This window comes from Thalassophryne amazonica, chromosome 19 (assembly GCF_902500255.1).
Source record: "Thalassophryne amazonica chromosome 19, fThaAma1.1, whole genome shotgun sequence".
In the NCBI taxonomy this organism is placed as follows: domain Eukaryota; kingdom Metazoa; phylum Chordata; class Actinopteri; order Batrachoidiformes; family Batrachoididae; genus Thalassophryne; species Thalassophryne amazonica.
The window spans coordinates 17,872,238-17,889,592 of NC_047121.1; the positions used below are offsets into that span (position 1 = coordinate 17,872,238).

Sequence of the window (17,355 nt, forward strand, 5' to 3'; positions counted from 1 at the left end):
GGGCGGGACCACATCTCACTCAAGGCCTGCCCACAGGGAAATGATGTCACCGACACGCGTGAAAAAACTCATGCCTGCGCACGAGGGTTCAAGCATGATTGGTGGAATCGCACGTCATTCAAATCCATATAGTAAAAATAAATAAATAAATAAAAGGGTCGGTTTATTACCTAATAGACCTCGTACACTACAAACACAACAGGAAAATGCAACACCCTGCCAGTTGCCTTTGGTTAAGCCACAGCATTGCCCTTTCAAGAAGGGAAGAGAAAAAACCTCTGTTTTCAATAAAAACAGAAGACTGATTCATTGACAAGCTGTCCAAAGTGAAAGCAGTTTAAGTTGTGATGTGACTAAACCAAAGAGAAAGAAATCCGTTTCCCCATCCTGATCCACCGGGACCCGTGTGTTTCTGACTACAGAGACCCGCCGACCAGCCTCCGCCCAGCTCTCAGCAGCGACCGTTTGACAAACGTGCCGCGCTTCTCCCCTTTGGAGAAATGACTAAGCTTTGTTTTGGCTCCTTCACAAATACAACTAAAGGCACACAACCTTTGACGTCGCCAGATGTGATGCTGTCACTGAAAAGCCCGTGTTGAGCTTCTTAATTGCATTCTGTTGGTGGTAATCTTCACAGGATGAAGAGGGAGGGAGGTCTGGTCTGCCTTTCCACAGCAGCCACAGCACCAGACAGACTCAGGAGGTAAAGAGTTAGGAGTGGAGGGGACGGGAGTGGCAGGCAGATTCATGGGTCGGCGGAGGAGGAGGGGCTGGGGCGGCCTGTCGCAGCGGTTTGGGGCTCCTGGCTTTGGTCGGTATGGTTGAGCTGCTCAGTCATGTTTCAGGTGGTCCTTGATGTCCTCTTCATCTGTGTACTCTGAGGGCTCATCTCCTGGCTTCAGCAACCTCCCAACATAATCATATTTTTCTGGAGTGGGGGGACAAAAATCATTAAAAGAGTTAAAATAATGTGTAGAAAATTTACTGTACTGCCATCTATTTGTGCAAGTCAATTAAACTATTATTACTTTGCATTTTATAATCCTTTCTGCCATCTAAAACTGTAATTGTGCTCAGTGTTTCCCCTGTAATAGTACAGGGTGTTCTAACAACCCCTACCAGCCCAATAACCCAAATGAAATCTAATGCAGATGAAATCAGTAACATAGATCTTTTATTTCTTGCCAGGGCTGGTTTAAAAAGACTCTTTTTCAAAAAAGTCATGATTTTTTTTTCCCAGTTTAAATCGACTTTTCATTTTTAGTTATTTCACGCTTCTAAATGAGACTATACAAATAAAACAATTAGTTATAATCTTTATTGACATGTTAAAACATAAAGGTGCACATACAACATATACAAGTACCATTAATTAATGCATAGCTGTATTGTTTAAATCGTCAGAGGCCTGTCAGTACTTGACTGATTTCATTCCAAAATTTTATGTGTGCGTGTGCACAAAATGCTGACTTAGTTACAAAAGGATACAGGAGTGTTGACAGCCAAGCAGTTAGTGCGCTTCTTTCAAGAGTGGAAGTTTCCAGCTCAAGGTCACCCCTTACCGTTCTCCATGTATAGCACAGCAGATAACTGAAAACAATCCTACAAATGGTGATACAAGCACCAAAGATGGTACTAATACTCCTTAGACATTACTAAAAAAAAAAAAAAAAAAAAACCTGACTAGCCACTTGAATTTTCAATAGGCAGCCAGGTAGGGGTCAAAATTAAAAATGCTCCAATCAAATTGCACTACATTATTTGTCTGATCATAACGATTCCAAAAAGGTATAGTTTGGACTATCTATGACTGAATGATCAGGAGTTATGGGGTGAAAACAGCAAAAAAGGTGACAAAGGTCAGTTTCAGTTTATACAGGGGTCAAAAGTTAAAGTTCCTTCAATTTTGGCAAAAGTGATGCAAATTATTCGTTGAGCTAATAGGATTAATAAGTTTTGACTGTGTTGGATGTTTGGTCTCCAAAGTAAAGGTCAAACAAGGTCAACGTCCATTGGATTCTATGACATATGTTACCCCATAAGATGATAACTAAGCATGATGCAAGGTCCAAACTTTTCGTTTTTAAAACCGTGTTAACTCAACTAATAATTTGCAACATTTTTTAACAAATTGGAGCTTCTTTAACTTTTGACCCCTGTATAAACTAAAATTGACCCCATAACTCCTGAACCTTCAGTCACAGATAGTCCAAACTATACCTTTTTGGAATCGTTATGATCAGAGAAATAATGTAGTGTAGTTTTCAATTTGATTCGAGCATTTTTAATTTTGACCCCTGTGTAATTCTTCAATTGGCCCCTACCTGGCTGCCTAATGAAAATTCAAGTGGCTAGTCGATTTTTTATAAAAAAGTAATCTGTCGAATTTGATGCTTGTATCACCATTTGCAGGATTTTGCTCTAAATATTCTCTTAGCTGCTGCACTATAATGTGGAGCTGTGTCAGGAAGGGCATCAGGCATAAATCAACAAGCAGATCCGAAGCAGGTCTGCCATAGCGACCCAAAGTGAAACGAGAGAAGTTGAAGAGACTTAAGAGAACAATCCAGGGATTTAGCATTTCAAAACCATTGTTTAAGAAATATGGATGTGAAATGGTGACCCTTACAGTATTTATTGTGAAACAGCTTCTTAGCGCATGTGACAGATATTTTTAGTTTGGGTTTGCTGTGTGTTTGTCACTGGTGTGATCCGAAGTCTGGTTCAACTACACATTTCAGCAGCAAATGTTTATTACACAGAGAATATGCACATTTCTATGGAGAGAAGGTAATGGCTCATGCAGCTCAGCACACATAATTAACAAATTGTGCATTTATGCCCACAGTGAGAGTGAGAGCAAAGAGACAGCAGGAGCCCACAGCCCAAGTGCTGCCAGTGAAGATCTGTGAACTGGAGGCCTGGAAGGGCAGGAACAAATCCAACTAAATGATGGCCGTGCTTTGTTGTTAGACTTTTTGAAGAAAAAAAATTTCTGAACACAAGTGTCAATCTGGCAGATTACCACCAGATTACACAGAATGCAAAATGATGTGTCATTTTATTGGAAATAACACATCATGGATCTTTAATAAATGAAATAAAAAGAAAATTGCATAAATAAATGTCTATCACCATATGCAGTTTTGGCTGCCTACTGAAAATTAATGTGGCCAATCGCTTTTTGTTTGTTTGTTTTTTTCAAAAGAGTAATGTCTAAGGAGTATGTGTGCCAATTTTCGCTTCCAGAAAAGAACAATTGTTAGTTATCTGCTCCACTATTAGTCAGGGAGGTGACTAAGAACCTGATGGTCACTCTGTCAGAGCTGCATTACTCTGTGGAGAGAGGAGAACCTTCAAGAAGGACAACCATCTCTGCACCAATCCACCAAACAGGCCTATATGGTAGAGTCAGAGTGGCCAAACAGAAGCCACTCCTTAATAAAAGGCACATAGCAGCCCACCTGGAGTTTGCCAAAAAGCACCTGAATGACCCTCAGACCATAAAAAACAAAATTCTCTGGTCTGATGAGACAAAGATTGAACTCTTTGGTGTGAATGCCACATGTCATGTTTGGAGGAAACCAGGCACCATCCCTACAGTGAAGCATGGTGGTGGCAGCAGCATCATGCTGTGGGGATGTTTTTCAGCAACAGGAACTGGGAGACTAGTCAGGATTAAGGGAAAGCTGAATGCAGCAATGTACAGACATCCCAGACGAAAACCTGCTCCAGAGTGCTCTTGACCTCAGACTGGGGCGACGGTTCATCTTTCAGTAGGACAATGACCCTACGCACACAGCCAAGATATCAAAGGAGTGGCTTCAGGACAACAAAATACAGATAAAGAAATTTATTATCAAGTCAAATCAATTTTATTTATATAGCGCCAAATCACAACAAACAGTTACCCCAAGGCGCTTTATATTGCAAGGCAAAGCCATACAATAATTACGGAAAAACTCCAATGGTCAAAATGACCCCCTGTGAGCAAGCACTTGGCGACAGTAGGAAGGAAAAACTCCCTTTTAACAGGAAGAAACCTCCAGCAGAACCAGGCTCAGGGAGGGGCAGTCTTCTGCTGGGACTGGTTGGGGCTGAGGGAGAGAACCAGGAAAAAGACATGCTGTGGAGGGGAGCAGAGATCAATCACTAATGATTATATGCAGAGTGGTGCATACAGAGCAAAAAGAAAGAAACACAGTGCATCATGGGAACCCCCCAGCAGTCTAAGTTTATAGCAGCATAACTAAAGGATGGTTCAGGGTCACCTGATCCAGCCCTAACTATAAGCAAAAAGGAAAGTTTTAAGCCTAATCTTAAAAGTAGAGAGGGTGTCTGTCTCCCTGATCCGAATTGGGAGCTGGTTCCAGAGGAGAGGAGCCTGAAAGCTGAAGGCTCTGCCTCCCATTCTACTCTTAAAAACCCTAGGAACTACAAGTAAGCCTGCAGTCTGGGAGCGAAGCGCTCTACTGGGGTGATATGGTACTATGAGGTCCCTAAGATAAGATGGGACCTGATTATTCAAAACCTTATAAGTAAGAAGAAGAATTTTAAATTCTATTCTAGAATTAACAGGAAGCCAATGAAGACAAGCCAATATGGGTGAAATATGCTCTCTCCTTCTAGTCCCTGTCAGTACTCTAGCTGCAGCATTTTGAATTAACTGAAGGCTTTTCAGGGAACTTTTAGGACAACCTGATAATAATGAATTACAGTAGTCCAGCCTAGAGGAAATAAATGCATGAATTAGTTTTTCAGCATCACTCTGAGACAAGACCTTTCTAATTTTAGAGATATTGCGCAAATGCAAAAAGCAGTCCTACATATTTGTTTAATATGCGCATTGAATGACATATCCTGATCAAAAATAACTCCAAGATTTCTCACAGTATTACTAGAGGTCAGGGTAATGCCATCCAGAGTAAGGATCTGTATTATGCATCAACAAATCCCTTCCTGCCTCTGCCACACAACACACACGCACGCGCTCATGCATACCCAACATTTAAATACACAATGTGGTGGGAATTCGGCATAGCTCACTTTGTTGCATATGCTTTAATAAAATGAGATATTTACAGAATAAGCAACATGTCCCAAAAATATTCACAAGAACAGCTCCCGGACCCACACTGCAGCACTTTTTGATTTAGATTTTTTTGAAATTTGCTCTGATTAAAAAAAAAAAAAAAATGGGGGAGGGGGTGTCGGCAATACAACATAGCAACACATGTATGGAGTTCATCACCTACAGAAATATGGCAGTAACACTGAGTAATCCATACGGTCTATTTACAAAGTGTGTGACGTGGGTGAAAATAATACCGGTACAGGCTGTAAGTGACTGACAGAACATTAGCCTTCTTCAAAGTCTAGGTCAGCGAGTCTCAAACCAACACTTCTGTCTCTCCACCTCCAAATGGGCTTTAACTGAGCAAATAAAATAAGGCACGGTTAATACTTGGACCTTTTTTTTTTTTTAAGGGGACTCCACAGACTAGCAGCTGAGGCATGTAAACAATTGCGTTGATTGATTCGGACTGCTTTCACCACCTTCCCTTTGTTTTCCCCAATCACTGACTGAGTCAGTCTTGGTGCAATTCAAAACAGGTTTCATATGGCAGGGACCTTTGAAACCCCCCCAAAACAAAACAATTCCTCCTCTATGATACTCAACAAATACTGAAAATGTCAAACAAAAATACTGTGAATGTCCTTGAGTAGCCCAACATCTCTGAAGGGATCTGAAAATGGCTGTGCAACATGATGGAGCTTGAGGTGTTGCAAAGAGGAATGGGCAAAACTGCCCAAAGATAAAAGCGCCAAACTTGTGGCATCATATTCAAGAAGAATTGAGGCTGTAATTGCTGCCAAAGGTGCAGCAACAAAGTATTGATCAAAGGGTGTGAATACTTACATACATGTGACTTCTTAGTTTTTCCATTTTTAATAAATTTGCAAAAATTAAAAAAAAAAACAAACAAAAAAAAAACTTCTTTAATGTTGTCATTATGGGGTGTTGTGAGTAAACGTTTAAGGTGAAAAAAAATGAAGTGACTGTTTTGGAATAAGGCTGTACCATAAAATGAGGAAAAAAGTGAAGCCCTGGAAATACTTTTTGGATGTACTGTATTAATCACATGCTAATCTAACTATCAACAAATGCCTCATCCACAGGCGTTTTTAACAGTCTAAACAAACAAATGTATAAGAGGGATTATACTCCTGTATCAAGGTGAATCAGGAAGAAACACTTGATTGGGAAAGAGGTGTGCACTTTGGATTTATGGCTGTGGTTATCTTGGAAAGCAAGATTCAATCTAGCAGTAATTTACGAAGTACCCCACCTACCAACATCAAGCTTTTATACTTGATAGCCCCCCCTGCCCCCAACTCCGACCTAACTAAAAGAACAAAGGTGTAAAAGGATGAATAAACTACAAATGCATTACTGCTTTTTTAGGCTACTTTTTAAAAAAAAAAAAATTCTAAAGTGTCTAAAAGGTTTGTACGGTATTATAAACTGACATGTTTGAATATGGAAAGTTGATGCATATTTAAAAGACATATCACGCCATGGCAAAGATCGGCACTTTTCTGGATGCTTATCTAACATATCTTATCTAGTAGATGCTCTTGCAGAGACTAAGCAGTATGATGCGAAAGACATCAACTCTGCTCTGACTTATACTTGTGTTTTGGACTCTCAGTTTGACATTGCAAACGGGAACAGTAACAGATTGTAGACCCTGGTCTGTCACTAACATCCAAATACTACCTGGATTAATAGGATGTGTCTGGAAAAATGCATTTCTGCTCAACAGATGCAAATCAGTCAAGTGATCAGGATCATTTAAACCAAATTGGTAGAAAGGAATAAGGTATAAGGATATTATTCTCAATGCCTTAAGAAATGCAGTGAATGCATGCGAACTCTGAGCAACATCTGTATGCAGTATTCACTTCAGAGGTGAAACTATTGTTTGCAAGTGTGGAAAACAAGCCTACCCATAATCTGCATCTCCCACTCTCTCACGCTCTCCATCTGTACAGCAGTAAGGTCTGACAAGTCGTCATACTCGTCTCTCAGGGCGTCTTTGTCCGAGCAGAAGGTTGCCAGGCCTCTCGAGGCATCCCGGCCAGCAAAAATCCCATAAGGCCCATCTGGGAGAAGTCAAAACAAAGAGCATTAATTTTTGTGTGTTTTATAAAGTTCTAACACAGCCTTTTGTTTACCAGCCTCTTGAACAAACTGATGTTTTAAAGTGGCAGTGAGCTGAGACAAGCTTTCACTTAAACATAAACAAAGCTTATGACTAAACGCAACTATAATCAGTGTACGACCAGCAACCAAATGTATTTAAACTGCTCCAAAACATACTTCCTCTCACTCTTTGAAAATACCATCTTATTTTATACTGTTCAGTGGTGTCGATGTGCTGCCATTGGAGCGCCATGAATGCCCAACTTCACAGATTTTTTTTTTTTTAAAGAAAGTTTCAAAATCAAATTAATGAGAAACCTACAAATACAGAACTCTAAGTGGCATGTCAAGGATTGGAAACAAACTATTCTGTTTAATGGAACTACTGCTTTTTCACATTAAAAGTTGTGTAAGCTGCCAATAATAAAACCAAGTTTAACACAGAACAGATAAGGAGTTCATATTTGCTCCCTCTTCTGCCTAACAGTCTGCCAAGAATGTCTGGTTCAACAGTTGTGCAATATCTTATTTCAGCATGAATCTATGGATTTCTATCATTGAATTTACAAAGGGAAATGGGGTTAAATAAATAACCAAATTTTCTGGAATAAGACTTATCCTACTGTTATTCAAACATGTGCTTCTGCACCTATTAAATATTTTCACCAAGTGTAGGTGCAGTTGTTCTGGCGTAAACCACAGCAGATCATAGTAAAAAGAAATGAGTGCAGGCTTTCACATTTACAGCTGTGTTCAAGATAAGAGCAGTGTGGTTAAAAAAGTGAGTAAAACTCAAAATCCTTATAATAGATTTTATTTCCATACACATATAAATGCATTGTGAACACTGCATGCTCTATTCCAAATCAAAATGAAGAAAATGATCAGGTTTGTTATTACTTGACAGAAAGTGAAGAAAAAACAATATTCAAAAAATTTGCAGCATCTGCACTTTTCTTTATAAAACTCAAATATTTACTGTATAAATTTAAAAATGCATGAAGATTTAGCTTCCCTGAGAATCACTGAACTAATATTTAGTTGCATAACTACAGATTCAGAGAACTACTTCATATCTGTGTTGCATTCAGTTGAGCAACTTCTGGCACCTGTAAACATTCGAGGTCTGTTAGAAAAGTAACGGACCTTTTTATTTTATGCAAAAAATATATGGATTTGATTCATATGTTTTTACGTCAGCCAAGCTTGAACCTTCGTGCGCATGCGTGAGTTTTTTCACGCCTGTCGATTGCGTCATTCGCCTGTGGGCAGTCTTTGAGTGAGCACTGGTCCACCCCCTCGTCGGATTTTTATTGTCAGGGAAATGGCGGAATGATGTGGGCTTTGCTCCATCAGAATTTTTTCAGAAACTATTAGAGACAGGCAGCTGGAAACCATTCAGAAAATTCATATGGCTTTCGGTGAAAATGTTTTGGGCTTCACAGAGATTAAGGAGTGTTACTACCGCTTTAAGGATGGCCCAAAATGGCGCACGGTGCGTCGCGCTCCGAGCCGCGATCAACAGGCAGAAACGACCATTTCATTTCTAAATGGATGGCTGTATGGCTCCGGGACCATTGTGTGCAATTTCTCTGGTTATCACAAGAGCTGGACATCAGCGATTTTCCGGCAGATTTCACTTTTAACAAGAGATTTTGTCATGGAAAGCCGCGCGGAGGCTTCGCGTGTCATGACGGAGCCGCTGATGGAGCGAGACAAAGAACACCTCTGTTTTGGAGTGTTAGAGGACAAGCTGGGACATGCCTATCTCGGCTTTCAGTGCTTACCAGTCGAGTGAGTATAAGAGAAATTATGGAGAGCTGGTCATGTCCCAAAGAAACGGTTCCTGTGTCTCGTTTTGTCATACAGAGCTCTGTAACAAAGACCAGAGGGGAAGAGTTTAAACAGTGTGTGTCCACAGTGTGAGGGGTCTGCAGAGATGTTACCAGCTCACTCCCTGGACCTGGATCGGTATAAGCTCTAGATGGAGGACAGTCTGGCTCCAATGATTTTTTTCTGCAGACCTGACAGCTCAATAAAGTCTGTGCCTGTCATGTCTGGAAGCAGAGGGAAACCAAACGGGGATGGAGATGCACAGGACAGACTGGATGATGGATGTGTAAAAGATGATGAGCAGTTCCTGGGGCAGGTGCTATCTGAGGAAGTACATCCTCTGCTGTGTCTTTTTCCTGATGGAGTCTATTTAGGAGGTCCACTTCAGATGTCAGGAGATTGTAGATCCCAGGAGCCGGAATATACTGTCCACAGTAGACAGAGTTTTGTTCAAAGTGTACTGTGGCTTGAATTCAGTTTTTGGGGGTCGTTTGAAAAACTCTGTGGCCCCTAGACCCAAAAAGAACGCTCTTGCTTTCATCAGTCCACAAAGAGTTGCCCCATTTCTCTTTAGGCCAGTTAGTGTGTTTGGCAAATTGTAACCTCTTCTGCACGTTTTATCCGCAATGACACTTTGCAGGGGCTTCTTGCCCAAAGCTTGGCTTCACATAGGCATCTTCTAATTGTTACAGTACTCACAGCTAACAAGACGGTTTTTGATAACCTTGGAGCTGATCATTGGCTGGGTCTTTCCCCATTCTGGCTATTCATTGATCCAATTGAATGGAGGCTTTTATTTGTCTTCCATGTCTTTCCGGTTTCAGTTGCCATTTTAAAGCATTTAAGATTACTTTAGCTTAGCAGCCTATCATTTTCTGCACTTATTTGTTTCCCCTCTCCAATCAACTTTTCAATCAAAGTACATTGTTCTTCTGACCAATGTTTGCAACAACCTACTATATTTTAATCAGATTTTCAGAGAGAAATGCACTACAATAGGCCACCTGTTTTTTCCCCCCTCACAGAAAGAAAAATGCAGACACTTCTAATTTTGGAACAGCCTAATATTCCTGTTTCTTCACTTTCCGTAATGTAATAAATTTGATAAATTTTTCTTACTGTTTTGATTTGGAATAGAATGTGCAGTGTTCCCAATGCATCTGCCTGTATGGAAATAAAAGCTATTATAAACGATCTTGAGCTTTACTCACTTTTAAAAATACACTGCTATTATTTTGAACACAACTGCACATTCTAAATCAGGGGGAACTAGGAACTGGAGGAATTTTTGGACATGATTTGCACCCACAGAGAAGGTGAAGTCTCGAACAGAGATACTGGTTTCTTCCCCTGGTGATCCTTTTCCACCTTTCAACTGCAATTTGGTTCCTGCTTGCTCCTAGAAGGTTTCTCTGACAGTTTTGCCTTCAGCAAGCCCAATTCATGCTCAACTGGATTCAGGTCAGGTGACTTACCCACAGCAAAGATTCTAGTTTTTTTTTTGTTGGGTTGCTTTTGCATTGTGCTTTGGGTCATTATCATTTGTAATTTGGGTATTGAAGGATGCAGCAGAATGTGTGCAGAAATTATAGACCTTAACACTGAACAATACCTTGGTGCTTTTGTCAGCCACATCATCATCAAAACAACACTGTAGTAAGCCAACATCTCCCTCCATACAATTTTTTTCCCCATACACAATCACTCAAAGACTGTAGTTGTTCTAGAGCCTTTTTAGTTGTTGTTCCAAAGGACTAGACAATGCATTAGGCTGCGACAGCATCTCCCATCAAATGAATGTACACCCAATTTTGGAGGCAAAAAAGTGGAATCGAGAGATACATGGGTGCTGATGGAAAACATTTTTTTTTTGACTGAACATTTTCAGTAGATGGTTTGGGGTGGGTGGGCGAGCACAGACACAAAGCATCCATCTGAGGATAAAGCATCCAAGGGGTTGCATTTTGGGGTATGCCAATGCACAAAATTTTGTTTTACAATCATGCTTTTATAAAAGCACAATCAAGACACGATGATGGGATCAATCAATCCCATCGTCACGTCTTCCGAAGAGGAAGCAGAGACTGGGGACTCAGAGGTGGACTCATCCATTACCCAGGCCAAAGTCACCGAGGTGGTTAGAAAGCTCCTCGGTGGCAAGGCTCCTGGGGTGGATGAAATCCGTCCTGATTACCTTAAGTCTCTGGATGTTGTGGGGCTGTCTTGGCTGACACGCCTCTGCAACATCACGTGGCGATCGGGGACAGTGCCTCTGGATTGGCAGACCGGGGTGGTGGTCCCTCTGTTTAAGAAGGGGGACCGGAGGGTGTGTTCCAACTATAGGGGGATCACACTCCTCAGCCTCTCCGGTAAGGTCTATTCCAGAGTACTGGAGAGGAGAATTCGACCGATGGTCAAACCTCGGATTCAGGTGGAGCAGTGTGGTTTTCGTCCTGGTCGCGGAACACTGGACCAGCTCTACACGCTCCGTCGGGTGCTCGAGGGTTCATGGGAGTTTGCCCAACCAGTCCACATGTGTTTTGTGGATCTGGAGAAGGCGTTCGACCGTGTCCCTTGGGGCACGGGGTCCGGGGTCCTTTGCTAAGGGCTATCCGGTCCCTGTACGACCGCAGCAGGAGCTTGGTTCGCATTGCCGGTAGTAAGTCAAACCTGTTTCCAGTGCACGTTGGCCTCTGCCAAGGCTGCCCTTTGTCACCGGTTCTGTTCATTATTTTTATGGACAGAATTTCTAGGCGCAGCCAGGGTGTAGAGGGGGTCTGGTTTGGGAACCACAGAATCTCGTCTCTGCTGTTTGTGAACGATGTGGTTCTGTTGGCTTTGTCAAATCAGGTCCTTCAGCGTGCACTGGGGCGGTTTGCAGCTGAGTGTGAAGCGTCCAGGATGAAAATCAGCACCTCCAAATCCGAGGCCATCGTTCTCAAATGGAAAAAGGTGCTTTGCCCTCTTCAGGTCGGTGGAGTGTCCTTGCCTCAAGTGGAGGAGTTTAAGTATCTCGGTGACTTGTTCACGAGTGAGGGACGGATGGAGCGTGAGATCGACAGACGGATCGGTGCAGCATCTGCAGTGATGCGGTCGCTGTATCGGACCGTCGTGGTGAAGAGAGAGCTGAGTAGGGGGGCAAAGCTCTCGATTCACCGATCGATCTACATTCCGATCCTCACCTATGGTCATGAGATTTGGCTCATGACCGAAAGAACGAGATCGCGAGTACAAGCGGGCGAGATGAGTTTCCTCCGCAGGGTGCCTGGGCGCTCCCTTAGAGATAGGGTGAGGAGCTCGCTCACTCAGGAGGAGCTCGGAGTCGAGCTGCTGCTCCTCCACGTCGAAAGGAGTCAGTTGAGATGGCTCGGGCATCTTTTCCGGATGCCCCCTGGACGCCTCGCTGGAGAGGTGTTCCGGGCACGTCCCATTGGAAAGAGGGCCCGGGGAAGACCCAGGACACGCTGGAGGGACTACATCTCTCGGCTGGCTTGGGAACGCCTTGGGGTTCCCCCGGAGGAGCTGGGGGAGGTGTGTGTGGATCGGGAGGTCTGCGCGGCTTTGCTTGAGCTGCTGCCCCCGCGACCCGACTCCGGATAAAGCGGAAGAAAATGGATGGCTGGCTGGACAATCAAGACAAACAATCTGCAAACAGACATTTAAAAGAATCTGTGACATAAATACACTGAACATTTATTGTGCAAGACATTAAATACAGGAATGGGGGGGGGGCATGGGTTTGTCATCTGCACTCCCCTGTATACATGCAGATTAGAGGAGAGCAAATCTGCATTGTCACTAATAACTTTTTGATTGGAAATGAGTAGAGGTGTTTGAATCCTGCTTGCATTCTTGACCAGTCACAATGCAACTCCTTCACACCTGTAGAAAACAATGTATGGGATATAAGGGACAAAAACCAATGACTGCAAATGGAAATTTATTTATTTTGGGGTGTCTACCTCAGGCCTCCCACCACTGAAAATATTTGCCATTGCTTATTTCTGATAGAGTGGGCCATACAGATTGACTTGAGGTTGATTTCAAGTTGTTACCCCATTAATTAAGTTAGCTTAGCTATGGACATGGTCCCTTTGGAGTGTCTGCCTCAGGCCTCCCACCACTGAAAATGTCTGGCATTGCTTATTTCTGATATAGTGGGCCACATACTGATTGATTTGAGGTTGGTTTCATGTTGTTACTCCATGAGTTGAGCAAGCATTTTTTTTGGGGGGGGGGGGGGGGGGGGTTGGGGGGTGGAGCTGTTTTTGGGCTGTGGCAAGGGCACCCTACCACAAAAAAAAAATATTTTTGTCATTTCTAATACATTATATCATGCTCATATTTCGCTTGTTATATTTAGGTTACAATTTTTTTGTACTTTATCATGGCCCTGAGGAACACACCCACCAGCAGGGGACTGGCAGATGTCCATTTCCTTGTATTTGCAAGTATCTACATCCTTACTGGGAGCACTTCATTTTGTTACCTTTCCACCGAGCCTGACCCCTGCTGGTTCCCGGTCTATCATGGCATGGGGCTGTTTTTCAACATACAAGACATTCTTGATAAACATCAGCTGCCATCATCCAGGATGATGACGTTGAAACAAGTGTGGACATTTCGGCAAGACAATCATCCCAAACACACAGCCAAGGAAACTCAATTTGTGTCAGAGAATGAAAGTAAAGCTGTTAGAATGGCCCAACCGTCACCTGACTTGAATCCAATAGAAAGTCTATGGAAAGAACTAAAGATCAGAGTTCATAGAAGAGGTCCATAGAACCTTTAAGATTTGAAAACTGTCTGGGTGGAAGAATGTGCCCCCCCCAAAAAAAAACACGAGCAATGCATGCTGTCATGACCAACAAACACTTTTGTACAAATTTCAGTACTTTTTCCTGGTGTCATTCTGTTTTATTACACAAACAGAATTTCTATACTTGTGTGTGTGTTTTTTTTTTTATGTATGGATTACTTGGTTGTTAACACAGAACAGATAAGGAGTTCCCTCTTCTGCCTAACAGTCTGCCAAGAAGAAACCTGCACCCTCTTGGCCCTTTCTGGAACAAGTTGCCCACCCCTGATCTATATGTTGCCCTGCGGTAGACTGATGTCCTGTCCCAGGTGCAGCCTGCCTCATGCCCTGTCACTGCTGGGATAGGCTCCAAACACCCCCACGTGACCCTTGATTGGAGTAAGCGGGTTTAGCATACAAAAGAATAAACAAACAAACACACACACACAAAAGTTTGTGGACCCTTGAGCATTTACGTTTGAATTTTTTAATGACAAAAACAAAACACAAGATTTTATATTAGAATCTCTAAAACAATGCCATTTAAACCCACAGTGAAAAGTAATCTCTACATCATGAAACAAAAGAAAAATTTACAAGCCAAAATAATGGCGTGAATAAGAAAGTGCATCATGCTTCATATTATACCATGATAGAAAATTTAGGCCATCAAGCCCTACCAACTGCCATAATCAAGACAAGATCACACATTTGACAGAACCTGCACTGATTAAAGAAAGTTGCAAATAAAGAACCATACAAGTCATTACTTGCAATGCTGGGATCAGAATATATGAGGTGCAGATCATAAACAAACAGGTTGTGTTAGTAAGTCAGAGATACAGATCACAACAGACAGTACCAACAGATGTCACCTTGGTGTCTTGGAAATTGTGTGATAGATATTTTTTATACATTTTCTGAAATCATTAAGGCTCACATAAATAAACTGCTAAGATTATTTAATACAGAAAATTATTGTATAAACCAACACAACACAAGATTTGCTTATGTGGGTTTTGTCAGTGCTGTTTTTATTCATGTAAAATGGGTGGGGCTGTGCTGAAATAAGTTGCAGCAAGTTACTTCTGTGCACCAATGAGATTTTAGAAATCAGTCAAACCCTAGTGATGGTTGTTAACAGTGATAATCAAAACACTCCTAAACACACACAAAACCAAATTAAAATATTTTATTTTCTACCTTTATCTAAACCATGAATATTTGATATAACAGCAAAATCTGAATTCAAACCAGGCATCTTCAGTGTTTTAAATATAAACAAAAATGACTTAATTTAAAAATATACAATGGGCAAGTCCTCATTAATTCCTGACTTCATTAATATTTTAATGACCATATAATTATGAACACAGAACTCTATAAATGGTTAATGTTTTTATTCATTCAGGTTTTCTGTCTCTTAACATAATTTTAAAACTGTTCTTTTCCCATTTTAATTGTGCTTTGAAGTATTATGTTGTCAACATGCAATACAAATAAAATTAGTCAATATTTATGCATTTCCCCCAGAAAATATAACTAAAGTTAGCATCCCGTTAAAAAGCAGAAACAACACTCAAGCTCTTGTCATTTTTGAAAATCTGATAAATTCCAGGAGGTCAACTGACCAGCATATTAAAAAAAAAACATGCAGGTCTGTGGGCTTTTCTTGTTTAAATAATAGTCCAGTGTTCAAAGCACTGCCGATGAATGCAAGAAGCCTTATCACTTTTAAAGATTAGATATGCTGTAATTTTCCATAGTCAACTTAAACAATAATCATATTACAGATAACAGTCAGGCTTGAGCGTTGCAAGTCGCACTATTGTAGGGGGAAAAATCCAGATGTCTTTCCAGTAGTGGAAAACACACTGTCCATGTGTTTGTCATAAAGCAAAAAGAATAACTGGGCCAAATCTCTCCCTGATTGAAATACTCAAAAGTGTCAGCTGAATTTGACAACTGCACCTGCCCTCACTGTTAACGTGCAGCACAAACCAACTCCCCATAATTTTATTTTCGATTAAAATCCATCAAAAACGACAACTATGCATCAAATGCCACCAGAACGCCTTTATAATGACTTATTACTTGATCAGTTCAGACCAGTACTGTTGAAGTGTGAGCTACTTTGACAGACTATTCCTGGTTCTGTGAATCAATGTCTGTGTGGCTCAGCGCCACAGCAGACTGACATACGGCGGCTGTAGGGAACGTCAATGAATAATTAGTTTATTAACGCTGGGCAGCAGGGTGCCTTAGTGGTTAGCACTGTTGCCTTGCGACAAGAAGGTCGCATCTCCCCTGGGGCCTTTCTGTGTGGAGTTTGCATGTTCTCCCGGGTTCCCTCCAAAGACATGCAAGTCAGGTGAATTCTAAACTTAAAAAAACAAAAAAACAAATGAATGTGTTTGTCTGCATGTGGCCCTGCCACAGACTGGCGTCCTGTCCAGGGTGTACCCCGTCTCACGCCCTGTGACTGCTGGCTCCAACTCTCCACCTCCCACCAACCCTATAGCGGCTATAGAAAATGCATGGGTGGATAACATGAGTCACAACTCAGAGAAAATGACGAAGAAACACTGCTTAAATAAATAAATATTCCTGCCTGCAATGTACAGGGAGGGAGGTGGTACGTAACGGTTTGGACGTTGGACTGGGATGCCAGCGATCCAGGTTCGCTTCTCGATTGCACTTTCAACAGGAGTGCTGGGGAGTGAGAGACACGTGCCGTGGGGCCTTCTGGAAATAAACTTAGTTACCGACGTTAAATAAGAACCGCTTCTTCTGTGTACAAACAGCTAGTCTAGATTGTGTACGTCAACAAGCTAACAGGCTAACGTTAGCAATACACATACATGTGTGAGTTAGAAGTTATAAACAGTATAAAACACTTTTGATTGAAGCCTTCATATACGCGGGGCCTAAAAACAACAAAAAGCGTAACATTTCCCACTTCGGTGAGACACAATCCCCTGCTAGCTTGCTAGCAGTTAGCATCCCATTCAAAAACACAAAGCCTAAGCGAAGCTAAAATAAGCTAAACACAACGACGTGCGCCTAAATTATTTTTGCCCTACAAAAAGTCACCGCAGGCCGTTTTTGTTCCACTAAATGAGCTCGGCAGCCGCCCCTTACCTTTTCCGTAAAACTTTTTGCCGCTGGTAACGTCGAAAACTTTCATGTTGACTGCCATCAATATGCGGGGGTTGTGCAATCCGTCGTATTCCCGCAGCTGCTCCAACGTGAAGTCCCGTCTCCTCATCTTGGGAAGCGTCGAGGCCTCGTCGCCCTGGGCCGGACCACAGCCGAGCCGCCTGCCCCACCGCCGGTACACCGCCAAACACACAGCCGCAACCACAAACAAAACACTGATATTCAGCAACATCCCGCCGAGGCCGAGCCCTTCCGACTCATCCGCTGCCCCCTGCGCATCGTTTGTGTCAACTGGTCCGCTCGAACTGTCTCCATCGTCCGCCATACTGCTCGCTTAGCGCCTCTACCCGCCTCTAGC

At 42.2% G+C, this 17,355-nt stretch overlaps 1 protein-coding gene across 1 annotated transcript; it reads right to left on the reverse strand.

Annotated features, from left to right (window-relative positions):
• Window positions 1–377: 377 nt before the first annotated feature.
• Window positions 378–17,355, reverse strand: pgrmc2 (progesterone receptor membrane component 2). Its single transcript, XM_034195431.1, has 3 exons — window positions 16,980–17,355; window positions 7,012–7,167; window positions 378–928 (listed from the first exon to the last, which is right to left on the reverse strand). Exons 1-3 carry the CDS (start codon window positions 17,320–17,322, stop codon window positions 831–833), a joined length of 597 nt encoding a protein of 198 aa, XP_034051322.1. The 5' UTR covers window positions 17,323–17,355; the 3' UTR covers window positions 378–830.

Bases quoted from the DNA above. Each gene is read 5' to 3' on its own strand.
- pgrmc2 (XM_034195431.1), bottom strand. From the start codon at position 17,322: ATGGCGGACGATGGAGACAGTTCGAGCGGACCAGTTGACACAAACGAT. The intron at 7,168-16,979 runs GTAAGGGGCGGC...GACTTCTCCCAG, and splicing joins CAAAAAGTTTTACGGAAAAG to ATGGGCCTTATGGGATTTTT. The intron at 929-7,011 runs GTAGGCTTGTTT...CCCCCACTCCAG, and splicing joins GTGGGAGATGCAGATTATGG to AAAAATATGATTATGTTGGG.